At 49.7% G+C, this 27,263-nt stretch overlaps 1 protein-coding gene and 1 pseudogene across 1 annotated transcript; both read left to right on the top strand.

The window, feature by feature from the left end:
* Nucleotides 1-1,804: 1,804 nt before the first annotated feature.
* Nucleotides 1,805-9,487, top strand: LOC137839947 (janus kinase and microtubule-interacting protein 3-like). Its single transcript, XM_068649762.1, has 13 exons — nt 1,805-1,946; nt 4,256-4,495; nt 7,445-7,552; nt 7,667-7,750; nt 7,965-8,027; nt 8,114-8,212; nt 8,298-8,395; nt 8,477-8,531; nt 8,652-8,717; nt 8,779-8,847; nt 8,924-9,001; nt 9,058-9,291; nt 9,371-9,487. The coding sequence occupies exons 1-13, from the start codon at nt 1,821-1,823 to the stop codon at nt 9,485-9,487; spliced, it is 1,437 nt and encodes a 478-aa protein (XP_068505863.1). The 5' UTR covers nt 1,805-1,820.
* Nucleotides 9,488-18,794: 9,307 nt separating this feature from the next.
* Nucleotides 18,795-26,473, top strand: LOC125993333 (janus kinase and microtubule-interacting protein 3-like; annotated as a pseudogene).
* Nucleotides 26,474-27,263: the final 790 nt, after the last annotated feature.

Genomic DNA, 27,263 nt, shown 5'->3' with positions numbered 1-27,263 from the left:
ACAACACCATGCCGCACTGAACAACACCATGCCACACTGAACAACACCATGCCGCACTGAACAACACCATGCCGCATTGAACAACACCATGCCGCACTGAACAACACCATCCTGCACTGAACAACACCATCCCGCACTGAACAACACCATGCTGCATTGAACAACACCATGCCGCACTGAACAACACCATCCTGCACTGAACAACACCATCCCGCACTGAACAACACCATGCCGCACTGAACAACATTATGGCTTACTGAACAACATTATGCCGCACTGAACAACACCATGCCGCACTGAACAACACCATGCCGCACTGAACAACACCATGCCGCACTGAACAACATTATGCCGCACTGAACAACACCATGCCGCACTGAACAACACCATGCCGCACTGAACAACACCATGCCGCACTGAACAACACCATGCCGCACTGAACAACACAACGTCGCACTGAACAACACGACGCCGCACAGAACAACACGACGCCGCACAGAATAACACAATACCGCACAGAACAACACAATACCACACAAACAGTTTTAGATAATATTACGTCGCAGTCATGTCACGCGGACATGACGTCAATAGGCGGAACTCACGGCAAAATTATAATCCGTGGGCGTGGCTTGCAACAGGAAGTAGGAAAGCGGCAATTCTGGCAAACAAGACACAGCGGTTAGTAACACGATGACTTACAAGGCAAATATTTTTGTTTTCAGCTTGCAACTTGACCGTCTAGAGCGTACAAGGTAATTACAACTGTTTTTTTTTAGCCCTGAAAAGCGAGGGAGTGTGGCGTTTGGGAGGAATGTCGAACTCGGCGTCTGCTTCCAGCCACAGACGCCAAATTTCGACGATTATTTCGACTGGTCAACGGTTGTAAATTATTGCGTTGACTAAAAACTTTATTTAACTCTACTCTTAACTTTGCCGTTTCAGATATGCGGGTATTACACCGCGGAAATGACGTCAATAGGCTGAACTCTCGCCAAAATTCAAATCTGTGGGCGCAATGGCCTTGAGCGAGACACCGGATACAAACACGACGATTATCAACAGAAATATCTTTATTTTCTGCTTGCAAGTGGACCGTCTAGAGCGTACACGGTAAGTACAACTCATTGTGTTTAAAAAGATTTACGTTTGTGTAGTTTGCGTTGCGTTGTATCTGTGAATGTTGGTTGAGGCTAAATGTTAATGTTTAATTTCATTCCTTTAGGTTCCACGGTGTTTGTTGGCTGTATGTTTTCCACTGCAAGAAGAGGCTCGTATCATTGACCAGCAGGAGCTACAATGGTGAGTACCCCTTTCGTCTTCCATTTATGTTAAACACTTCCTATTTCATGTCTAACAGTACTCGATTTAACAAATAACCATAAATAAATACAGTGTGGGCAGTCACGTTAACATATGTGATTATCCTGCCTAATATGTCTATCACAAATATGTCACTAATCACTAATATGTTTATTTGTTTATCACAACACCTTTGGACCTTCAGCAATCGATTATTTCCCTTCATCTACATAGAGACAGAACGATGGTGTCTTAAACATCTCATTCATTTCACCAAATAACTTCACGCAGGTGGATAACGGCCGTCTCGGTCACGCTATGTTGCGTGATGCAGTTTTGAAGAACCAAATGCATTTATTCAATGAATAAGTCAAGCTAGTTCTATGTTTATGATGTTGTAAGTTACGGTACCGATTGAAGTTGAGTTCGAAGCCAGTGGAAAACAGCGCTGCGTTTGTGCTCTCCAGGTACAAATGTTGTGATCTCTGACTGACGACCGGGCGAGACTCGAGTAAGAGATGTCCAAACGAGCTCCGGCAGGGCGGGCCAAGGCGGAGCGAACGGACGCCCTTCAGGCCGCCAATGACGAGCTGAGAACCAAACTGATGGACGTCCAGTTAGAACTTCAGCAGGAGAAGAACAAGGTGAAAACCTCAACAGACAGACACTGCCTGCCTCCCTGCCTGCCTCCCTCCCTCCCAGTTTTCCCGATGTAGATTAGACATGCGTGTGCCATGACTGTGTCAGCCTACATCAACAAATGCACCGAGGACGTCAGCACCACTAAGAATATCATCACCCGGGGCAACCAACGACCCTGGATGACTGAGGAGGTACGTCAAACGCTACGAGCGCGGAACTCTGCCTTCAAGTCTGGCGACAAGGAGACACTGAGGACAGCGAGAGCCAACTTGAACCGTGCCATCAGGATAGCGAAGCGAGACCGCAGTCGAAAATTTCAGGATCGTTTCCACGACGTCAAAAACATCAGGAGTATGTGGCAAGGCATACGGGCGATTACAGACGACAACTCACCCAACCCCCCCCCCGGTGGGTGTAGTTGATGCTGACTTTCTAAATGGTCTAAATAACTTCTTTGGGAGGTTCGAGGCACTAAACGGCACTCCAGCAGTTAAAACTGTCCCCCATCAGGAAGAGGAGGTACTCTGCCTTGACTCCGCCGATGTGTTGAAGACCCTGAGGAGAGTCAACCCCTGTAAGGCCCCTGGCCCGGACAACATTCCTGGGCGTGTGTTCAGGGAATGTGCAAGTCATCTGGCTGGGGTCATCACAGACATTTTTAACACCTCGCTGGGCCAAGCCACAGTGCCGGCGTGCTTTAAGACTGCCTCCATCATTCCGGTGCCGAAGAAACCTCAAATCACCTCATTTAATGATTACCGGCCTGTTGCACTGACTCCGGTTATGATGAAGTGCTTCGAAAGGCTGCTTAAAGGTCACATCGTTTCCAGACTCCCCCTATTATTTGACCCGTTCCAGTTTGCCGACCGGCAAAACCGCTCCACTCAGGAAGCCATCTCCTCCGTTCTTCACCTGAGCCTGGCTCACCTGGAGGAGAAGAACACCCATGTGCGGAGGCTGTTCCTGGACTTCAGCTCAGCGTTTAACACCATCATCCCACAGCATCTGGTAGGAAAATTGGAACACCTGGGCTTCAACACCCCCCTTCGCAACTGGCTGCTAGACTTCCTCACCAACAGACCTCAGTCAGTCCGGGTCGGACAGAACACCTCTGATGTCATCACCCTCAGCACAGGCTCCCTTCAGGGCTGCGTCCTGAGCCCCCTGCTGTGCACCCTGATGACACACGACTGCGTCCTCAGGTTCACCACCAATCACATCGTGAAGTCAGCAGACGACACAACGGTGGTGGGGCTCATCAGAGACAACAACGACCTGGACTACAGAGAGGAGGTGGAGCAGCTGGTGGGCTGGTGCAGAGAAAACAGCCTGATCCTGAATGAGGAGAAGATGAAGGAGATCATCGTCGACTTCAGGAAAAAACAGCCTCACCACGCTCCACTGATCATCAACAGCTCAGCTGTGGAGGTGGTCAGCAGCACCAAATTCCTGGGGGTCCACATCACAGAAGACCTCACCTGGACTATGAACACTACGGCACTGGTCAAGAGGGCACAGAAGCGCTTGTACTTCCTGCGGAGGATGAGGAGAGCCCACCTGCCCCCACCCATCATGAGGACGTTCTACAGGAGCACCATAGAGAGCATTCTGACAAGCTGTCTCTCTGTGTGGTGTGGAGGCTGCACCGCCTCCGATTGGAAGAACGTGAGGAGAGTGGTGAGGACAGCAGAGAGGATCATAGGGGCTCCTCTTCCCTCCATTCAGGACATTTCATCTCAGCGCTGCATGTCCCGTGCCCGTAACATCATCAATGACCCATCACACCCCCACCATGGACTGTTCTCCCTGCTGCCCTCTGGGAAGAGGTTTGCAGCATCCGCTGCAGGTCCACCAGGTTCTGCAACAGCTTTTTCCCTGCTGTCATCAGACTGTTGAACACTAGAACTGTTGAGCTCTAAACTGAACTCTGCATCACACATTCACAGAACTGTACTTTATGACACTACGGACCTCTATCTTGCACTATCTCGCACTACCAACTTTACTGAACTTGTATAAACCCTTTAAATAGAAGTTTAATACATGGTTTAGCATTCCTCTGCACACTCTTGAATACTGTTTTGCCTACTTGCACTATTGCATAATTATCACTGCTGCACTTTATACTTATTTTTAATATATATATATATATATATATATATTTTTTTTTTTTTTTTCATAGGATATGTTACTTCTATTCAACTGCAATATCACTACTTTGTTGTAAGACGTATGCAACGGAATTTCGTTTTGTATGCACCATGTGCAGACAAGATGACAATAAAGTTTGTCTAAGTCTAAGTCATGTCAGGTCAGCTGTCTGGAGAGAGAGAGAAGTCAGGACCTGCGGGCGGAGCACCACCGTGCCACCGCCGCCATGACGGAACTCAAAAGCAAACTCCATGAGGAGAAGCAGAAAGAGTTATCCATTACCAGGGAGACATTACTGCGGCAGCATGAAATGGAGCTGATGAGAGTGATCAAAATCAAAGATGGAGAGATCCAGCGACTGAATGCCTTGGTCCTCAGCCTGAGGGACGGCTCCATGGACAAGGTGATCCGCTCTATCCGTGTCTGACTATCCGCACGCCACGTCGGGCTTCGATGCGGCCGCTACCGTATTGTGTAGCTTGTCCCCAGTAAGCGTCGCGGCGCTCCGTTGCGGTCTCAACGGCCCGGTGTGGCGCAATGTCTGCTCAGGTGAGGAGGGGGGGCGCTTTGCTGGCGGAGGTGGAGGAGACGCGGCGGTGTCGGGAGACCGAGCGGTGTCGCCTCCACCAGGAGCGCGGAAGAAGCCCTGGCAGCGGCCCAGCAGGCCTGGCAGTCCCGAGCGGCCGAGCTCCGATCGGCTCATCACCAGCATCGGGAGGAGATGAGCCGAACCAAGAGAGACTGCGAGAGGGAGATCCGCCGACTGGTAGGACTGATCAGATGCGCGGTGCGTGGCTATGTTCCCAATTTCGTTGTATACCTGCAGTGCAATGACACCTAAGGCATTCTATTCTATTCTATTTCACAAGAAGAAAATGTCCGGTTGCTCGCTTCGCTTTTGTCACAGCAAAGGTGTTCTAGTCGATTCAAGAAAAAAATTGGCCGGTTGCTCTCTTTGTTTTTGTCACAATTCTGGCAAATGAGTTTGCCCGCCTGCCTGAGCGCTCCCCGTTTGTACATCCAGACGGATGAGATCAAGCTGAAAGACAGAGCGGTTAGTGTTTTGGATGAAGCCCTGGGGCCGGCCACGTCCACCGCCTTCAGCTGCAGACTCAGGCTGCCGAGCAGCAGATCGCTGCCCTGAGGGATTCCCAAAGGGCGGGCCTAAACTACCCTGGAAGTGGGGTCAACGCCGCTACTAGCAATCCTCTTCATTGCATAAGCCACCTCATCACACACTTGCAGTACGCATGACTTAGTTAGTTGCTGGAGGAAGGTAGCACAAAAACAGTTTTGAACTTTGAACGAGTGCTTGTGTGTGTGTGTTGCGGGGCGTTTTCAGTCTCAGGAGGCTCGGGACACGCGACGGTTTCATCTGAAAATCGCTGAGCTCAGCGCAGTCATCAGGAAACTGGAGGATCGAAACGCCCTGCTTTCTGAAGAGCGCAATGAACTGGTAATTTATTGACGGCACGCTTGAAGGTTTGCGCTACGTTTGATGCGCGCCATCCAGCGAGGCACCCATTGCGCTTGCTTATTAGTTGAGCGGCGCGGCGAGTCGGTTGCCTGGTAGATGTCTTTTATTGGGAGCCAAAGCCACGATTCCGTTCAAACCGATGCAAAAGGAATGGATACGTTCTGGCCCGCGTGTTGTGCGTCTTTCACATCCCGCACTTCATGCTTGCAGCTAAAGCGACTGAGAGAAACAGAAAGCCAGTTTCTGCCACTCCTGTACAAAAACAAACGCCTGAGCAGGAAGAATGAAGAACTCTCGCTGGTGCTGTGTCGCCTTGAAAACAAAGTGCGCTTTGTCACCCAGGAGAACGAGGAGATGGCAAGCTTGGTAAGTCGACGCGGACAACGGCGGCGTGCCAACAGAGTCCACTGCATTTGTGTTCCACAGAGAAGGCCTAGTTCGCTCAATGACCTGGACCGCGGTTGCGGCCAGCAGGACGGTGAAATGGAGTTCCTTCAAGTTGTGGAGCAGCGGCACATCATCGACGACTTGTCCAAGGTCTTCAGGCAGGCGACTCGGTGCACGTACGGCAGCGCCGCGCTCGCTCGCTGTCGCCAGGAAACCTTTTCCGTCCAAAGCTTGGCCGGCGGCCGCCATCCAAAAAATTGGCCCCTTAAATTCCGACCTTTCAAGCAGGAGCATTGTGCGCACGCGTTTGAACACGCTTTAGACTTGTTTTGCCGTTTTCAGCAGCTCAAAGCTCCCGTTTTGTCAGCGCCTTTGCCACTCGCTGTGCGCTGAAAACGACGGACTTGCCCGGCTGCTCAGCCCGTCAACCATGAGCCGCGAGCGCGACGTCATTGTCCGTAGGCAGCTAGTGGCAAAATGCACCCTGTTAGAGTTGCGCTCGCTCCAACTTATTTTGCAAGAACCACACGGGAGACAAGTAAGTTCTTTTGGACACCTGCAGGTGGAGAGTCCATCCGTTGTACGAATGAAGTCTGACTCTCGGCTCCTGCACGAGCATTTTAATTAAGAGAAACAGGGTGGGTGTAAGAGTGGATTGAATAGAGGAAGCCCTTGACCTCTAGTCAAAACATAGCAAGGGGTGTTTTACGACTTTGTGTAGGAAGGGATAAGCGATAGGGATAAATAAGGGATAAATAATATTATTTATTACAGGTCGCAGTCAAAGTCAAAGCAACACAATGATACGATAAAGATAATCTGGAAAACCCTGACACACCCTGTAGTTGTCACTTTTGGAAAAGACGAGCGTCCCTCCAATCATCGCCGGTGACGTGTTTTTCAGGCTCTGGAGACAGGAGCTCATGTCAGAAATGTCATTGTGAGTCGCGTTTGTTTCTGCGCCGGAGCCGTTCGTTCCCTTTGCATCCAAAGAATCTCAAAGGCGGATTATTTGTGTCGACAGGAGAGAGATTTGCTGCTACGATACCGACGTCGAGAATCTCTGAGGAGGAACAAAGCGTGAGGTCCTGCAAGGTGAGTCTGTTTGTTTGCGGCTGCTTGGTGTTGCGCAAGATGAAATGGCCTTTTTCTCGCTATCGTTCCTCTCGTCGATTCATCGTGAGGTGTCGCTTCAGTTTGTTCAGAGAGATGTTTGCTTCCGCGCCCGCAGGTCATCGAAACATTTTACGGCTACGACGAAGACGTGTTGGTGGACCCGGACGGATCGTCCTTGTCTTTTCACACCGACAGAACCCCCGACACGGAACCCGAAGAGGTAGCCCGCCATTTCTGCCAGCGTATTGGCACCAAACATTCCTCTTCAGCCTGGAATCGGACTCGTCTTTGCGTCGCGGGTGCTTTGTCGCCGGTCTGACTGATTCTGGTACTAGTGCTGTGTTGCATTGGTGTGTGCATGAAGAGGCGGAGCTTCGCTACCGCCAGCTGACGCAAGAATATCAAGCGCTGCAACGAGCCTACGCTCTGCTAGCCCAGACCAGCGAAGGGGACTACGACGCCGAGAAGGAGATCAAGGTGGCGCCCCTTCCCGCAACCCCCGGCCGGGTCGCAGCCTCCCCGTTCTCACCCAGCCTCGGGTGTTCTCTGGTCTGAAAGGAGGAGGAGGAGCCTCCCTCCTCCTCCTTTCAGACCAGAGAAAAGCTGATGGTAGAAATGGGTCACTATCAAAGCAGAGTAGCAGATCTGGAGTCAGCGCTGAAGCAACAAGGACAGGTAAGCTCATCAATGAGCACACCTTTTTCTCAGACAAAATAGCTACATTCTTCAGTCACTCATCCGTCTGGCATTACTGGACCAACCCCCCCCCCCCCCGAACGTGGCTGGGAAAATGCGGAGAAAAGCAAATGTCATTTTCCAGTCAACCAAAGAATTTGTGGATGAAAATGACACAACATTCCAAAGCTGTCCACGCGTTTGTCTCTTCTAGAATGTCAAGTGGGTGGAGGAGAAGCAGCTGCTGCGTCAGAGCAATCAGCAGTTGGCCGAAAAGGTGACGGAAAGAAAGGCGCTGGGCGGAGTCGCTTGGCGTCACACCTGTCGGGAAGCCCCGCAGATGAGGTCTGACTGTCTTTTCAGGTCAGGCGGATGGAGGCGGAAGAAGCGCGTCTGAAAGAGCACATCCAGGATATCCGAGACCAAAACGAACTGCTTGAGTTCCGCATCCTGGAGCTGGAGGTGGGAAGACTCGCACAAGCGTGTTGAGGCCAGAGATGTGACGGACGGACGGACGGACGGACGGATGCATGCCTCTGCCTTTCAGGAGAGGGAGTGGCGCTCCCCCGTCTTGAAGTTTCTGCAAGTCCGTTTCCCAGACGGCCTCAGCCCTTTGCAGATCTACTGCGAGGCCGAGGGCGTGAGCGTACGTAAGGCGTCCCTCGCAACCCTAACCTTAACCCGAGGTCCCAGAACACCTTACATTGCTCCTTGCGCCTTTCCCCCGGACATCGTCATCAGTGATCTGATGAAGAAGCTGGACATCCTGGGCTATAACGCCGTAAGTGTATGTCGAACTCCTTATGTTTGCACTCCACGAGACTCGGCGGCTCAAATGTGACTTTTGGAAGGCTTTGCGCTGAAAGAAGCTTGTTGACGCTGTGCCTTTGGGCTCTTGCAGAATCTCACCAACGAGGAGCAGGTGGTCGTGATTCACGCCAGGACCCTTCTCACCCTAGCCGAGAAGGTAACGCGCACGTCCACGCACGCTCTCGCATTCTGCTTATGTGACAGCAGCCTTTCCTCAGTGGTTAGAATACATCAAAGTGACCAAGTCAGCACTTCAACAGAAGATGTTGGACATTGAAAGTGAGAAGGTAGACAGACACGCGACATCAGCCAAGGGGAACTCCGGCAATGTGCCCCAACAATTCTGACCTTGAGCTGTGCTAGGATATGTTCTGCAAGCAGAAGGGCTACCTGGATGAAGAGTTGGACTTCAGGAAGTGTTCCATGGACCAGGCTCATAAGGTAAGCCGCCCTCAAATCTCCCGCCGGACCACTGATGGACGAGGATTGCGGCCCAGAGGATCCTGGAGCTGGAGGCCATGTTGTACGAGGCGCTACCGCAGCGGGACTGCCCCGCCACGGACGGCGAAAAAGCCAGCCACGCTGGCGTGAATGACGTGCTGACGGCGGATCAGAGAGAAGAGCTTAGGAGCGCCGTGGACCAATGGAAGCGAGCCCTGATGTGCGAGTTGAGGGAGCGCGACGCTTGCATCCTCCAAGAGAGAATGGATCTGCTGCACAGCGCGCAACAGGTAAGGGCCCAAAGCCAGCCCGGCACTTACTTGCACGCTTACTGGCTTTTGAATGCCACTTTCCATTTGTCCGTCCTAGAGGAACAAAGAGCTGAAAGAATTCATCGAAGCTCAGAAGAGACAAATCAAACAATTGGAGGAGAAGTTTCTGTTTCTCTTTCTATTCTTCTCCTTGGCCTTCATTCTGTGGCCCTAACACCAGCTGGTGAGTGAGCTCCAGCGGCACCGCACTCGACACCTCCGATACACTGCCAGCCGGTCTCAGACGTTGGCAGACGCTCCGATGCCAACGTATACCCCCCGCCACGGTGACAGAGGCACCGCGTCACACCGGCGCTCATCCAATCAGAAGGCAGGAAAAGCAAATTCACATGCAGGGCACTTTTGAACCAGAAGAGAGCGCCACAAAAAACGGTTGTTGCCCCAAACGCGCACTAAAAAGGGTCAGAATAACAAGAGTCCCACTGGCCAGCCGGGGCCACCCGTCCAGCTGTTTCTTCAGGGGGGAAAAAAATTGGAGTCACCGGTGAGTACATTTTGCATTTAGCTCTGCTTTTCTGCTTCTGTCTTCAAGTGTGTGGCATCCTGCGATCAAAGATTCAGCCAACCCCAAAGCGGTTGACCTCAACGTCCCACCACCATGCCTACCAGAGCAGGTGACGTGATGCTTTGGACATCCTTCCGTCTCAGATGCCCAAAAGTACTCTTTGCCACATCTGCGGCAATACGGTGTCTTTTCAAAGGTGCAAATAAATCCAGCGTGGGCGGAACACGCACGTCTTCGGTTTTTCCCGCTTTGTTTGTGTGACAGCTGTTGTGAAAATTTTATACAAATAAAGTTGTATAGTACAGGTTTGGCCAAGCCGCAACTCCCGAACCGCATGCGGCTCTTTTATGTTCATATCAACATTTGTGTGTGTGGGGGGGGGTTGTGCGTGTTGGCTTCACTTGAGTTCAATTTGGTATTTTGGTCAAAAGCGCATGTGGTGAAATTCCACAAAGTAGGATGGGCAAACACATTTCTTTAAACTATGAGTGTCAATTGGGCTCTCGAAATGGCAGGGAAAAGATGCACAGCAAAACGAAAATACGTAGATGAACACAGGACGTTTTAATCAGAGTGGGAAAGTTTCTATTTTTTGTTGAACGTGATGGCAAACCATTCTGCCTGATATGTCAGACCTCAGCGCATTTCAAAGATTCAAATCTTCAGCGCCATGCGCTTCAGCTCACTCCATGCTAACATTGATCAGGCGTCGAACCCGCAACATCATGCTTAAGAGGTGGCCATGCTAACCAGTGCGCCATTATGTCAACGCATAATAACTAAGTCTACTGATCAAAACAGCGGTTACTATATGACGTCACTACGTCGTGGTCACGTGACGCAGACAAGACGTCAATGGACGTGGGCAGAGTTAACTTGTTTAAAAGGGAGTGGGCAGAAGAAATATTTAATTTATTTAAATCTATTTTGAGTGCACACCATTATGCCAATGCATAACAACTGTAAATCTACTAAACAAAACAGCGGTTGCTATATGACATCTGCCACGTCGTGGTCACGTGACATACGTGACGTCGATGGGCGTAACTTTCGCCGGAATTCAAATCCGCGGGGAGAGTTAACTTGTTTAAAAGAGAGTGGGCAGAAGAATTATTTAATTTATTTAAATCTATTTGGTGTGTGCGCCATTATGTCAATGCATAACAACTGTAAGTCTACTAAACAAAACAGCGGTTGCTATATGACGTCTGCCACGTCGTGGTCACGTGACGCGGACGTGACGTCGACGCCTACTTTACATCCCACCGATCACAGGACCCCTCGGCTGCATAACCGTGCCCCCTTCCCAACCAATCGGATTTGCTATACGCGAAAACGACGCCAATGGAAAGAGCTTCCGCCCAAATTTAAATCCGTCGGCGTGGCTCGCAGCAGGAAGTAGGAAAATGGCGGCGATGTTGACAAAGACACAGCGGATGGTAACATACGACTAACAAGAGAAATATTTTTATTTTCTGCTTGCAACTGGACCGTCCAGAGCGTACACGGTAAGTACAACTCATCGTTTTTAAAAAGAAGTACTTTTGTTGCCCTGAAAAGCGAGTGAGCGTGGCGTTTGTGGGGGACGTCGAATTTCGACGATTCTTTCTGGTCAACGGTTGTAAATGATTGTGTTGATTAAAAAAGAAAACTTGATGTAACTCTACTTTTAACTGCCGTTTCAGATAGATTTGGAATTGCATCACATCCAATTTTGCCTAGAGCGTACACGGTAAGTAACACTCGTTGTGTTTAAGGAGATTTACGTTTGTAATAGCAGAAGTGTAGCCGCGTTGCGTTGTACGTGTGAATGTTGGTCCAGGCGAAATGTTAATGTTTAATTTCATTCCTGTAGGTTCCACGGTGTTTGTTGGCTGCAAGTTTTCCACTGCAAGAAGAGGCTCATATCATTGACCAGGAGCGAGCTACAATGGTGAGTAGCCATAACATTTATGTTAAACACTTCCTATTTCATGTCTAACAGTACTTGATTTAACAAATAACCATAAATAAATACAGTGTGGGCACTGAAGTTAACATATGTGATTATACTGCCTAATCTGTCACCGAGTAGATTGTTGCAAAGTAATATAAGATCCAAAGTTGTAATTCAGAATAGTTTTCAAAAGAAGGCCATTAGAATTATATACAAGTCTGATTACCCTGAACAAGCTATTAATTAAATCACAAATTCTTCAATTCAAAGATTTGGTAGATTATCAGACAAATAATGTCTAACAGTAATTGATTTAACACATCACGATAAGTAGATTGAGTGTGGGCACTCTCAAATTAACATATATGATTATACTGCCTAATCTGTTACAGAGTATGTTGTTGCCAAGTAATGTAGAATAGATCCAAAGTAGTAATCCAGAATAGTTTTGAAGAGGCCATTAGAATAATAAACAAATCTGATTACCTTGAACATAATAACAAGCTAAGTGTTTAATATGTCCTATGAAGTCGAAATTGGGCACCGTCATGTGGTGAAATTTGGAATTGCATCACATCCAATTTTGCCTGGGAACAAACAGATTAAATAAATCTTAGTTTTGAATAAGCCACTCCTTCTCAAACAAGTAAACTCTGCCCATTTCGCGCAGTAGATGTTCTGTTAATATCTAGTATTTATACAAAGTCATAATTTAAATTGCTTTCAACCTTCATTCATCGGTTCAACCAACATTACTCGCTCTTACTACCAACTTGTATTGATTTAACTAAGCGTTTAATACTTCCTATCAGGTCTCAAGGCAAGATTTGGCAAAATACAGTTTCAGCAAATCCAATTTTGCCAGGGAACAAAAATAGATTAAATAAACTAAATAAGTCTTCTTCCCAATAAATAAATCAGAAAAGTCTGTCTTGTAACCAGTCCTCTTCAAACAAGTAAAGTCTGCCCATTTTGTGCCGTAGATTTTGTGTCCATGCCTAGTATTTAAACAAAATCATAATTTAAACGACTTCTTGCCTTCATTCACTTTGGAAATTTGGAATTGCAGCAAATCGAATTTTGCCAGGGAACAAAAATAGATCAATTAAACTAAGTCTTCTTCCCATTAAATAAATTAAAAAAGTCTGTCTTGTAACCAGTCCTTTTCAAACAAGTAAAGTCTGCCCATTTTGTGCCGTTGATTTTGTGTTAATGCCTAGTATTTATACAAAATCATAATTTAAAGGACTTCATTCCTTCATTCACTTTGGAAATTTGGAATTGCAGCACATCAAATTTTGCCTGGGAAGAAAAGTAGATTAAATAAATTTAATAAGTCTTACTACTTCCCATTAAATAAATTAAATACGTCTTACTTGTTCCCACTCCTTTTCAAAACAGTAGTTTAAAACGAGGGCCCTTCACTCAACCTTTAACCCTATTTATTCACCTTCTAGGCTAAGTGTTAAAGGCTAAGTGTTAAAGGCTAAGTGTTAAAGGCTAAGTGTTAAAGGCTAAGTGTTAAAGGCTAAGTGTTAGAGGCTAAGTGCCAGAGGCTAGGCGCCAGAGGCGAGTTTTTGTGGGCTGAAGTTTTAGTGGGGTTAGTGTGAATACAATCCAAAAGAATACAACAGAATACAATACAATAGAATATAATACATAGATTAAATTCAATAGCTCTTACTACTTCCCATTAAATAAATTAAATACGTCTTACTTGTTCCCAATCCTTTTCAAAAAAGTAGTTTAAAACGAGGGCCCTTCACTCAACCTTTAACCTCAACCCCGCACGTCACATTGTGTTGTATCTGTGAATGTTGGTTGTGGCCAAATGATAGTTTTCTTTCATTCGTTTAGGTTCCACGGTGTTTGTTGGCTATGTTTTCCACTGTCAGAAGGATGAAAATACAAAGTACAACGCTTGGACGTGGGCGAAGACGTCACCGGTGAGTCCTTCCTTCCTATTTATTTACCTTCTAGATGCTAGAGGCTAAGTGTTAGAGGCTAAGTGTTAGAGGCTAAGTGTTAAAGGCAACACAATACGAACAACACAACACAATACGAACAACTCAACACAATATGAACAACACAATATGAACAACACAACACAATACGAACAACACAACACAATACGAACAACACAACACAATACGAACAACACAACACATTACGAACAACACAACACATTACGAACAACACAACACAATACGAACAACACAACGATACTGCACTGAACAACACGATACCGCACTGAGAAACACGATACCGCACTGAACAACACGATACCGCACTGAACAACACCATGCCGCACTGAACACCATGCCACACTGAACAACACCATCCCGCACTGAACAACACCATGCCGCACTAAACAACACCATGCCGCACTGAACAACACCATGCCTCACTGAACGACACCATGCCGCACTGAAAGACACCATGCCGCACTGAACGACACCATGCCGCACTGAAAGACACCATGCCGCACTGAAAGACACCATGCCGCACTGAACAACACCATCCTGCACTGAACAACACCATCCCGCACTGAACAACACCATCCCGCACTGAACAACACCATGCCGCACTGAACAACATTATGCCGCACTGAACAACATTATGCCGCACTGAACATTATGCCGCACTGAACATTATGCCGCACTGAACAACACCATGCCGCACTGAACAACACCATGCCGCACTGAACAACACCATGCCGCACTGAACAACACCATGCCGCACTGAACAACACCATGCCGCACTGAACAACACCATGCCGCACTGAACAACACCATGCCGCACTGAACAACATTATGCCGCACTGAACAACACCATGCCGCACTGAACAACACCATCCTGCACTGAACAACACCATTCCGCATTGACCATGCCGCACTGAACAACACCATCCCGCACTGAACAACACCATCCCGCACTGAACAACATTATGCCGCACTGAACAACATTATGCCGCACTGAACAACACCATGCCGCACTGAACAACACCATGCCGCACTGAACAACACCATGCCGCACTGAACAACATTATAACGCACTGAACAACACCATCCCGCACTGAACAACACCATGCCGCACTAAACAACATTATGCCGCACTGAACAACATTATGCCGAAATGAACAACACCATGCCGCACTAAACAACACCATGCCGCACTGAACAACACCATGCCGCACTGAACAACACGATCCCGCATTGAACACCATCCCGCACTGAACAACACCATGCCGCACTGAACAACACCATGCCGCACTGAACAACACCATGCCGCACTGAACAACACCATGCCGCACTGAACAACACCATGCCGCACTGAACAACACCATGCCGCACTGAACAACACCATTCCGCACTGAACAACACCATGCCGCACTGAACAACATTATGCTGCACTGAACAACACCATGCCGCACTGAACAACAACATGCCGCACTGAAAAACATTATGCCGCACTGAAAAACATTATGCCGCACTGAACAACACCATGCCGCACTGAACAACACCATCCCGAACTGAACAACACCATGCCGCATTGAACAACACCATGCCGCACTGAACAACACCATCCTGCACTGAACAACACCATCCCGCACTGAACAACACCATGCCGCACTGAACAACACCATGCCGCACTGAACAACACCATGCCGCAATGAACAACACCATCCCGCACTGAACAACATTATGCCGCACTGAACAACATTATGCCGCACTGAACAACATTATGCCGCACTGAACAACATTATGCCGCACTGAACAACATTATGCCGCACTGAACAACATTATGCCGCACTGAACAACACCATGCCGCACTGAACAACACCATGCCGCACTGAACAACACCATGCCGCACTGAACAACACCATGCCGCACTGAACAACACGATCCCGCATTGAACAACACCATGCCGCACTGAACAACACCATCCTGCACTGAACAACACCATCCCGCACTGAACAACACCATGCCGCACTGAACAACATTATGGCGCACTGAACAACATTATGCCGCACTGAACAACACCATGCCGCACTGAACAACACCATGCCGCACTGAACAACACCATGCCGCACTGAACAACACCATCCCGCACTGAACAACACCATGCCGCACTGAGCAACACCATGCCGCACTGAACAACACCATCCCGCACTGAACAACACCATGCCGCACTGAACAACACCATTCCGCACTGAACAACACCATTCCGCACTGAACAACACCATGCCGCACTGAACAACATTACGCTGCACTGAACAACACCATGCCGCACTGAACAACACCATGCCGCACTGAACAACACCATGCCGCATTGAACAACACCATGCCGCATTGAACAACACCATGCCGCACTGAACAACACCATCCTGCACTGAACAACACCATGCCGCATTGAACAACACCATGCCGCACTGAACAACACCATCCTGCACTGAACAACACCATCCTGCACTGAACAACACCATCCCGCACTGAACAACACCATCCCGCACTGAACAACACCATCCTGCACTGAACAACACCATGCCGCACTGAACAACACCATGCCGCACTGAACAACACCATGCCGCACTGAACAACACCATTCCGCACTGAACAACACCATGCCGCACTGAACAACACCATCCTGCACTGAACAACACCATCCCGCACTGAACAACACCATGCCGCATTGAACAACACCATCCTGCACTGAACAACACCATCCTGCACTGAACAACACCATGCCGCACTGAACAACACCATGCCGCACTGAACAACACCATGCCGCACTGAAAAACACCATGCCGCACTGAACAACATTATGCCGCACTGAACAACATTATGTCGCACTGAACAACACCATGCCGCACTGAACAACACCATGCTGCACTGAACAACATTATGCCGCACTGAAAAACACCATGCCGCACTGAACAACACCATCCCGCACTGAACAACACCATGCCGCATTGAACAACACCATGCCGCACTGAACAACACCATGCTGCACTGAACAACACCATGCTGCACTGAACAACACGATCCTGCATTGAACAACATTATGCCGCACTGAACAACATTATGTCGCACTGAACAACACCATGCCGCACTGAACAACACCATGCTGCACTGAACAACATTATGCCGCACTGAAAAACACCATGCCGCACTGAACAACACCATCCCGCACTGAACAACACCATGCCGCATTGAACAACACCATGCCGCACTGAACAACACCATGCCGCACTGAACAACACCATGCCGCACTGAACAACACCATGCCGCATTGAACAACACCATGCCGCACTGAACAACACCATCCTGCACTGAACAACACCATCCCGCACTGAACAACACCATGCCGCATTGAACAACACCATGCCGCACTGAACAACACCATCCTGCACTGAACAACACCATCCCGCACTGAACAACACCATGCCGCACTGAACAACATTATGGCCTACTGAACAACATTATGCCGCACTGAACAACACCATGCCGCACTGAACAACACCATGCCGCACTGAACAACACCATGCCGCACTGAACAACATTATGCCGCACTGAACAACATTATGCCGCACTGAACAACACCATGCCGCACTGAACAACACCATGCCGCACTGAACAACACCATGCCGCACTGAACAACACGACGTCGCACTGAACAACACGACGCCGCACAGAACAACACGACGCCGCACAGAATAACACAATACCGCACAGAACAACACAATACCGCACAAACAGTTTTAGATAATATTACGTCGCAGTCATGTGACGCGGACATGACGTCAATAGGCGGAACTCACGGCAAAATTATAATCCGTGGGCGTGGCTTGCAACAGGAAGTAGGAAAGCGGCAATTCTGGCAAACAAGACACAGCGGTTAGTAACACGATGACTTACAAGGCAAATATTTTTGTTTTCAGCTTGCAACTTGACCGTCTAGAGCGTACAAGGTAATTACAACTGTTTTTTTTTAGCCCTGAAAAGCAAGGGAGTGTGGCGTTTGGGAGGAATGTCGAACTCGGCGTCTGCTTCCAGCCACAGACGCCAAATTTCGACGATTATTTCGACTGGTCAACGGTTGTAAATTATTGCGTTGACTAAAAACTTTATTTAACTCTACTCTTAACTTTGCCGTTTCAGATATGCGGGTATTACACCGCGGAAATGACGTCAATAGGCTGAACTCTCGCCAAAATTCAAATCTGTGGGCGCAATGGCCTTGAGCGAGACACCGGATACAAACACGACGATTATCAACAGAAATATCTTTATTTTCTGCTTGCAAGTGGACCGTCTAGAGCGTACACGGTAAGTACAACTCATTGTGTTTAAAAAGATTTACGTTTGTGTAGTTTGCGTTGCGTTGTATCTGTGAATGTTGGTTGAGGCTAAATGTTAATGTTTAATTTCATTCCTTTAGGTTCCACGGTGTTTGTTGGCTGTATGTTTTCCACTGCAAGAAGAGGCTCGTATCATTGACCAGCAGGAGCTACAATGGTGAGTACCCCTTTCGTCTTCCATTTATGTTAAACACTTCCTATTTCATGTCTAACAGTACTCGATTTAACAAATAACCATAAATAAATACAGTGTGGGCAGTCACGTTAACATATGTGATTATCCTGCCTAATATGTCTATCACAAATATGTCACTAATCACTAATATGTTTATTTGTTTATCACAACACCTTTGGACCTTCAGCAATCGATTATTTCCCTTCATCTACATAGAGACAGAACGATGGTGTCTTAAACATCTCATTCATTTCACCAAATAACTTCACGCAGGTGGATAACGGCCGTCTCGGTCACGCTATGTTGCGTGATGCAGTTTTGAAGAACCAAATGCATTTATTCAATGAATAAGTCAAGCTAGTTCTATGTTTATGATGTTGTAAGTTACGGTACCGATTGAAGTTGAGTTCGAAGCCAGTGGAAAACAGCGCTGCGTTTGTGCTCTCCAGGTACAAATGTTGTGATCTCTGACTGACGACCGGGCGAGACTCGAGTAAGAGATGTCCAAACGAGCTCCGGCAGGGCGGGCCAAGGCGGAGCGAACGGACGCCCTTCAGGCCGCCAATGACGAGCTGAGAACCAAACTGATGGACGTCCAGTTAGAACTTCAGCAGGAGAAGAACAAGGTGAAAACCTCAACAGACAGACACTGCCTGCCTCCCTGCCTGCCTCCCTCCCTCCCAGTTTTCCCGATGTAGATTAGACATGCGTGTGCCATGACTGTGTCAGCCTACATCAACAAATGCACCGAGGACGTCAGCACCACTAAGAATATCATCACCCGGGGCAACCAACGACCCTGGATGACTGAGGAGGTACGTCAAACGCTACGAGCGCGGAACTCTGCCTTCAAGTCTGGCGACAAGGAGACACTGAGGACAGCGAGAGCCAACTTGAACCGTGCCATCAGGATAGCGAAGCGAGACCGCAGTCGAAAATTTCAGGATCGTTTCCACGACGTCAAAAACATCAGGAGTATGTGGCAAGGCATACGGGCGATTACAGACGACAACTCACCCTCCCCCCCCCGGTGGGTGTAGTTGATGCTGACTTTCTAAATGGTCTAAATAACTTCTTTGGGAGGTTCGAGGCACTAAACGGCACTCCAGCAGTTAAAACTGTCCCCCATCAGGAAGAGGAGGTACTCTGCCTTGACTCCGCCGATGTGTTGAAGACCCTGAGGAGAGTCAACCCCTGTAAGGCCCCTGGCCCGGACAACATTCCTGGGCGTGTGTTCAGGGAATGTGCAAGTCATCTGGCTGGGGTCATCACAGACATTTTTAACACCTCGCTGGGCCAAGCCACAGTGCCGGCGTGCTTTAAGACTGCCTCCATCATTCCGGTGCCGAAGAAACCTCAAATCACCTCATTTAATGATTACCGGCCTGTTGCACTGACTCCGGTTATGATGAAGTGCTTCGAAAGGCTGCTTAAAGGTCACATCGTTTCCAGACTCCCCCTATTATTTGACCCGTTCCAGTTTGCCGACCGGCAAAACCGCTCCACTCAGGAAGCCATCTCCTCCGTTCTTCACCTGAGCCTGGCTCACCTGGAGGAGAAGAACACCCATGTGCGGAGGCTGTTCCTGGACTTCAGCTCAGCGTTTAACACCATCATCCCACAGCATCTGGTAGGAAAATTGGAACACCTGGGCTTCAACACCCCCCTTCGCAACTGGCTGCTAGACTTCCTCACCAACAGACCTCAGTCAGTCCGGGTCGGACAGAACACCTCTGATGTCATCACCCTCAGCACAGGCTCCCTTCAGGGCTGCGTCCTGAGCCCCCTGCTGTGCACCCTGATGACACACGACTGCGTCCTCAGGTTCACCACCAATCACATCGTGAAGTCAGCAGACGACACAACGGTGGTGGGGCTCATCAGAGACAACAACGACCTGGACTACAGAGAGGAGGTGGAGCAGCTGGTGGGCTGGTGCAGAGAAAACAGCCTGATCCTGAATGAGGAGAAGATGAAGGAGATCATCGTCGACTTCAGGAAAAAACAGCCTCACCACGCTCCACTGATCATCAACAGCTCAGCTGTGGAGGTGGTCAGCAGCACCAAATTCCTGGGGGTCCACATCACAGAAGACCTCACCTGGACTATGAACACTACGGCACTGGTCAAGAGGGCACAGAAGCGCTTGTACTTCCTGCGGAGGATGAGGAGAGCCCACCTGCCCCCACCCATCATGAGGACGTTCTACAGGAGCACCATAGAGAGCATTCTGACAAGCTGTCTCTCTGTGTGGTGTGGAGGCTGCACCGCCTCCGATTGGAAGAACGTGAGGAGAGTGGTGAGGACAGCAGAGAGGATCATAGGGGCTCCTCTTCCCTCCATTCAGGACATTTCATCTCAGCGCTGCATGTCCCGTGCCCGTAACATCATCAATGACCCATCACACCCCCACCATGGACTGTTCTCCCTGCTGCCCTCTGGGAAGAGGTTTGCAGCATCCGCTGCAGGTCCACCAGGTTCTGCAACAGCTTTTTCCCTGCTGTCATCAGACTGTTGAACACTAGAACTGTTGAGCTCTAAACTGAACTCTGCATCACACATTCACAGAACTGTACTTTATGACACTACGGACCTCTATCTTGCACTATCTCGCACTACCAACTTTACTGAACTTGTATAAACCCTTTAAATAGAAGTTTAATACATGGTTTAGCATTCCTCTGCACACTCTTGAATACTGTTTTGCCTACTTGCACTATTGCATAATTATCACTGCTGCACTTTATACTTATTTTTAATATATATATATATATATATATATATATATATTTTTTTTTTTTTCATAGGATATGTTACTTCTATTCAACTGCAATATCACTACTTTGTTGTAAGACGTATGCAACGGAATTTCGTTTTGTATGCACCATGTGCAGACAAGATGACAATAAAGTTTGTCTAAGTCTAAGTCATGTCAGGTCAGCTGTCTGGAGAGAGAGAGAAGTCAGGACCTGCGGGCGGAGCACCACCGTGCCACCGCCGCCATGACGGAACTCAAAAGCAAACTCCATGAGGAGAAGCAGAAAGAGTTATCCATTACCAGGGAGACATTACTGCGGCAGCATGAAATGGAGCTGATGAGAGTGATCAAAATCAAAGATGGAGAGATCCAGCGACTGAATGCCTTGGTCCTCAGCCTGAGGGACGGCTCCATGGACAAGGTGATCCGCTCTATCCGTGTCTGACTATCCGCACGCCACGTCGGGCTTCGATGCGGCCGCTACCGTATTGTGTAGCTTGTCCCCAGTAAGCGTCGCGGCGCTCCGTTGCGGTCTCAACGGCCCGGTGTGGCGCAATGTCTGCTCAGGTGAGGAGGGGGGGCGCTTTGCTGGCGGAGGTGGAGGAGACGCGGCGGTGTCGGGAGACCGAGCGGTGTCGCCTCCACCAGGAGCGCGGAAGAAGCCCTGGCAGCGGCCCAGCAGGCCTGGCAGTCCCGAGCGGCCGAGCTCCGATCGGCTCATCACCAGCATCGGGAGGAGATGAGCCGAACCAAGAGAGACTGCGAGAGGGAGATCCGCCGACTGGTAGGACTGATCAGATGCGCGGTGCGTGGCTATGTTCCCAATTTCGTTGTATACCTGCAGTGCAATGACACCTAAGGCATTCTATTCTATTCTATTTCACAAGAAGAAAATGTCCGGTTGCTCGCTTCGCTTTTGTCACAGCAAAGGTGTTCTAGTCGATTCAAGAAAAAAATTGGCCGGTTGCTCTCTTTGTTTTTGTCACAATTCTGGCAAATGAGTTTGCCCGCCTGCCTGAGCGCTCCCCGTTTGTACATCCAGACGGATGAGATCAAGCTGAAAGACAGAGCGGTTAGTGTTTTGGATGAAGCCCTGGGGCCGGCCACGTCCACCGCCTTCAGCTGCAGACTCAGGCTGCCGAGCAGCAGATCGCTGCCCTGAGGGATTCCCAAAGGGCGGGCCTAAACTACCCTGGAAGTGGGGTCAACGCCGCTACTAGCAATCCTCTTCATTGCATAAGCCACCTCATCACACACTTGCAGTACGCATGACTTAGTTAGTTGCTGGAGGAAGGTAGCACAAAAACAGTTTTGAACTTTGAACGAGTGCTTGTGTGTGTGTGTTGCGGGGCGTTTTCAGTCTCAGGAGGCTCGGGACACGCGACGGTTTCATCTGAAAATCGCTGAGCTCAGCGCAGTCATCAGGAAACTGGAGGATCGAAACGCCCTGCTTTCTGAAGAGCGCAATGAACTGGTAATTTATTGACGGCACGCTTGAAGGTTTGCGCTACGTTTGATGCGCGCCATCCAGCGAGGCACCCATTGCGCTTGCTTATTAGTTGAGCGGCGCGGCGAGTCGGTTGCCTGGTAGATGTCTTTTATTGGGAGCCAAAGCCACGATTCCGTTCAAACCGATGCAAAAGGAATGGATACGTTCTGGCCCGCGTGTTGTGCGTCTTTCACATCCCGCACTTCATGCTTGCAGCTAAAGCGACTGAGAGAAACAGAAAGCCAGTTTCTGCCACTCCTGTACAAAAACAAACGCCTGAGCAGGAAGAATGAAGAACTCTCGCTGGTGCTGTGTCGCCTTGAAAACAAAGTGCGCTTTGTCACCCAGGAGAACGAGGAGATGGCAAGCTTGGTAAGTCGACGCGGACAACGGCGGCGTGCCAACAGAGTCCACTGCATTTGTGTTCCACAGAGAAGGCCTAGTTCGCTCAATGACCTGGACCGCGGTTGCGGCCAGCAGGACGGTGAAATGGAGTTCCTTCAAGTTGTGGAGCAGCGGCACATCATCGACGACTTGTCCAAGGTCTTCAGGCAGGCGACTCGGTGCACGTACGGCAGCGCCGCGCTCGCTCGCTGTCGCCAGGAAACCTTTTCCGTCCAAAGCTTGGCCGGCGGCCGCCATCCAAAAAATTGGCCCCTTAAATTCCGACCTTTCAAGCAGGAGCATTGTGCGCACGCGTTTGAACACGCTTTAGACTTGTTTTGCCGTTTTCAGCAGCTCAAAGCTCCCGTTTTGTCAGCGCCTTTGCCACTCGCTGTGCGCTGAAAACGACGGACTTGCCCGGCTGCTCAGCCCGTCAACCATGAGCCGCGAGCGCGACGTCATTGTCCGTAGGCAGCTAGTGGCAAATGCACCCTGTTAGAGTTGCGCTCGCTCCAACTTATTTTGCAAGAACCACACGGGAGACAAGTAAGTTCTTTTGGACACCTGCAGGTGGAGAGTCCATCCGTTGTACGAATGAAGTCTGACTCTCGGCTCCTGCACGAGCATTTTAATTAAGAGAAACAGGGTGGGTGTAAGAGTGGATTGAATAGAGGAAGCCCTTGACCTCTAGTCAAAACATAGCAAGGGGTGTTTTACGACTTTGTGTAGGAAGGGATAAGCGATAGGGATAAATAAGGGATAAATAATATTATTTATTACAGGTCGCAGTCAAAGTCAAAGCAACACAATGATACGATAAAGATAATCTGGAAAACCCTGACACACCCTGTAGTTGTCACTTTTGGAAAAGACGAGCGTCCCTCCAATCATCGCCGGTGACGTGTTTTTCAGGCTCTGGAGACAGGAGCTCATGTCAGAAATGTCATTGTGAGTCGCGTTTGTTTCTGCGCCGGAGCCGTTCGTTCCCTTTGCATCCAAAGAATCTCAAAGGCGGATTATTTGTGTCGACAGGAGAGAGATTTGCTGCTACGATACCGACGTCGAGAATCTCTGAGGAGGAACAAAGCGTGAGGTCCTGCAAGGTGAGTCTGTTTGTTTGCGGCTGCTTGGTGTTGCGCAAGATGAAATGGCCTTTTTCTCGCTATCGTTCCTCTCGTCGATTCATCGTGAGGTGTCGCTTCAGTTTGTTCAGAGAGATGTTTGCTTCCGCGCCCGCAGGTCATCGAAACATTTTACGGCTACGACGAAGACGTGTTGGTGGACCCGGACGGATCGTCCTTGTCTTTTCACACCGACAGAACCCCCGACACGGAACCCGAAGAGGTAGCCCGCCATTTCTGCCAGCGTATTGGCACCAAACATTCCTCTTCAGCCTGGAATCGGACTCGTCTTTGCGTCGCGGGTGCTTTGTCGCCGGTCTGACTGATTCTGGTACTAGTGCTGTGTTGCATTGGTGTGTGCATGAAGAGGCGGAGCTTCGCTACCGCCAGCTGACGCAAGAATATCAAGCGCTGCAACGAGCCTACGCTCTGCTAGCCCAGACCAGCGAAGGGGACTACGACGCCGAGAAGGAGATCAAGGTGGCGCCCCTTCCCGCAACCCCCGGCCGGGTCGCAGCCTCCCCGTTCTCACCCAGCCTCGGGTGTTCTCTGGTCTGATAAGGAGGAGGAGGAGCCTCCCTCCTCCTCCTTTCAGACCAGAGAAAAGCTGATGGTAGAAATGGGTCACTATCAAAGCAGAGTAGCAGATCTGGAGTCAGCGCTGAAGCAACAAGGACAGGTAAGCTCATCAATGAGCACACCTTTTTCTCAGACAAAATAGCTACATTCTTCAGTCACTCATCCGTCTGGCATTACTGGACCAACCCCCCCCCCCCCGAACGTGGCTGGGAAAATGCGGAGAAAAGCAAATGTCATTTTCCAGTCAACCAAAGAATTTGTGGATGAAAATGACACAACATTCCAAAGCTGTCCACGCGTTTGTCTCTTCTAGAATGTCAAGTGGGTGGAGGAGAAGCAGCTGCTGCGTCAGAGCAATCAGCAGTTGGCCGAAAAGGTGACGGAAAGAAAGGCGCTGGGCGGAGTCGCTTGGCGTCACACCTGTCGGGAAGCCCCGCAGATGAGGTCTGACTGTCTTTTCAGGTCAGGCGGATGGAGGCGGAAGAAGCGCGTCTGAAAGAGCACATCCAGGATATCCGAGACCAAAACGAACTGCTTGAGTTCCGCATCCTGGAGCTGGAGGTGGGAAGACTCGCACAAGCGTGTTGAGGCCAGAGATGTGACGGACGGACGGACGGACGGACGGACGGACGGATGCATGCCTCTGCCTTTCAGGAGAGGGAGTGGCGCTCCCCCGTCTTGAAGTTTCTGCAAGTCCGTTTCCCAGACGGCCTCAGCCCTTTGCAGATCTACTGCGAGGCCGAGGGCGTGAGCGTACGTAAGGCGTCCCTCGCAACCCTAACCTTAACCCGAGGTCCCAGAACACCTTACATTGCTCCTTGCGCCTTTCCCCCGGACATCGTCATCAGTGATCTGATGAAGAAGCTGGACATCCTGGGCTATAACGCCGTAAGTGTATGTCGAACTCCTTATGTTTGCACTCCACGAGACTCGGCGGCTCAAATGTGACTTTTGGAAGGCTTTGCGCTGAAAGAAGCTTGTTGACGCTGTGCCTTTGGGCTCTTGCAGAATCTCACCAACGAGGAGCAGGTGGTCGTGATTCACGCCAGGACCCTTCTCACCCTAGCCGAGAAGGTAACGCGCACGTCCACGCACGCTCTCGCATTCTGCTTATGTGACAGCAGCCTTTCCTCAGTGGTTAGAATACATCAAAGTGACCAAGTCAGCACTTCAACAGAAGATGTTGGACATTGAAAGTGAGAAGGTAGACAGACACGCGACATCAGCCAAGGGGAACTCCGGCAATGTGCCCCAACAATTCTGACCTTGAGCTGTGCTAGGATATGTTCTGCAAGCAGAAGGGCTACCTGGATGAAGAGTTGGACTTCAGGAAGTGTTCCATGGACCAGGCTCATAAGGTAAGCCGCCCTCAAATCTCCCGCCGGACCACTGATGGACGAGGATTGCGGCCCAGAGGATCCTGGAGCTGGAGGCCATGTTGTACGAGGCGCTACCGCAGCGGGACTGCCCCGCCACGGACGGCGAAAAAGCCAGCCACGCTGGCGTGAATGACGTGCTGACGGCGGATCAGAGAGAAGAGCTTAGGAGCGCCGTGGACCAATGGAAGCGAGCCCTGATGTGCGAGTTGAGGGAGCGCGACGCTTGCATCCTCCAAGAGAGAATGGATCTGCTGCACAGCGCGCAACAGGTAAGGGCCCAAAGCCAGCCCGGCACTTACTTGCACGCTTACTGGCTTTTGAATGCCACTTTCCATTTGTCCGTCCTAGAGGAACAAAGAGCTGAAAGAATTCATCGAAGCTCAGAAGAGACAAATCAAACAATTGGAGGAGAAGTTTCTGTTTCTCTTTCTATTCTTCTCCTTGGCCTTCATTCTGTGGCCCTAACACCAGCTGGTGAGTGAGCTCCAGCGGCACCGCACTCGACACCTCCGATACACTGCCAGCCGGTCTCAGACGTTGGCAGACGCTCCGATGCCAACGTATACCCCCCGCCACGGTGACAGAGGCACCGCGTCACACCGGCGCTCATCCAATCAGAAGGCAGGAAAAGCAAATTCACATGCAGGGCACTTTTGAACCAGAAGAGAGCGCCACAAAAAACGGTTGTTGCCCCAAACGCGCACTAAAAAGGGTCAGAATAACAAGAGTCCCACTGGCCAGCCGGGGCCACCCGTCCAGCTGTTTCTTCAGGGGGGAAAAAAATTGGAGTCACCGGTGAGTACATTTTGCATTTAGCTCTGCTTTTCTGCTTCTGTCTTCAAGTGTGTGGCATCCTGCGATCAAAGATTCAGCCAACCCCAAAGCGGTTGACCTCAACGTCCCACCACCATGCCTACCAGAGCAGGTGACGTGATGCTTTGGACATCCTTCCGTCTCAGATGCCCAAAAGTACTCTTTGCCACATCTGCGGCAATACGGTGTCTTTTCAAAGGTGCAAATAAATCCAGCGTGGGCGGAACACGCACGTCTTCGGTTTTTCCCGCTTTGTTTGTGTGACAGCTGTTGTGAAAATTTTATACAAATAAAGTTGTATAGTACAGGTTTGGCCAAGCCGCAACTCCCGAACCGCATGCGGCTCTTTTATGTTCATATCAACATTTGTGTGTGTGGGGGGGGTTGTGCGTGTTGGCTTCACTTGAGTTCAATTTGGTATTTTGGTCAA

The sequence above is a fragment of the Syngnathus scovelli genome, unplaced genomic scaffold (assembly GCF_024217435.2).
Source record: "Syngnathus scovelli strain Florida unplaced genomic scaffold, RoL_Ssco_1.2 HiC_scaffold_28, whole genome shotgun sequence".
Taxonomy (NCBI): Eukaryota; Metazoa; Chordata; class Actinopteri; order Syngnathiformes; family Syngnathidae; genus Syngnathus; species Syngnathus scovelli.
This window is presented reverse-complemented; position numbering and strand designations above follow the sequence as displayed.

Bases quoted from the DNA above. Each gene is read 5' to 3' on its own strand.
- LOC137839947 (XM_068649762.1), top strand. From the start codon at position 1,821: ATGTCCAAACGAGCTCCGGCAGGGCGGGCCAAGGCGGAGCGAACGGAC. The intron at 1,947-4,255 runs GTGAAAACCTCA...AAGTCATGTCAG, and splicing joins TTCAGCAGGAGAAGAACAAG to GTCAGCTGTCTGGAGAGAGA. The intron at 4,496-7,444 runs AAGGTGATCCGC...CATGAAGAGGCG, and splicing joins TGAGGGACGGCTCCATGGAC to GAGCTTCGCTACCGCCAGCT.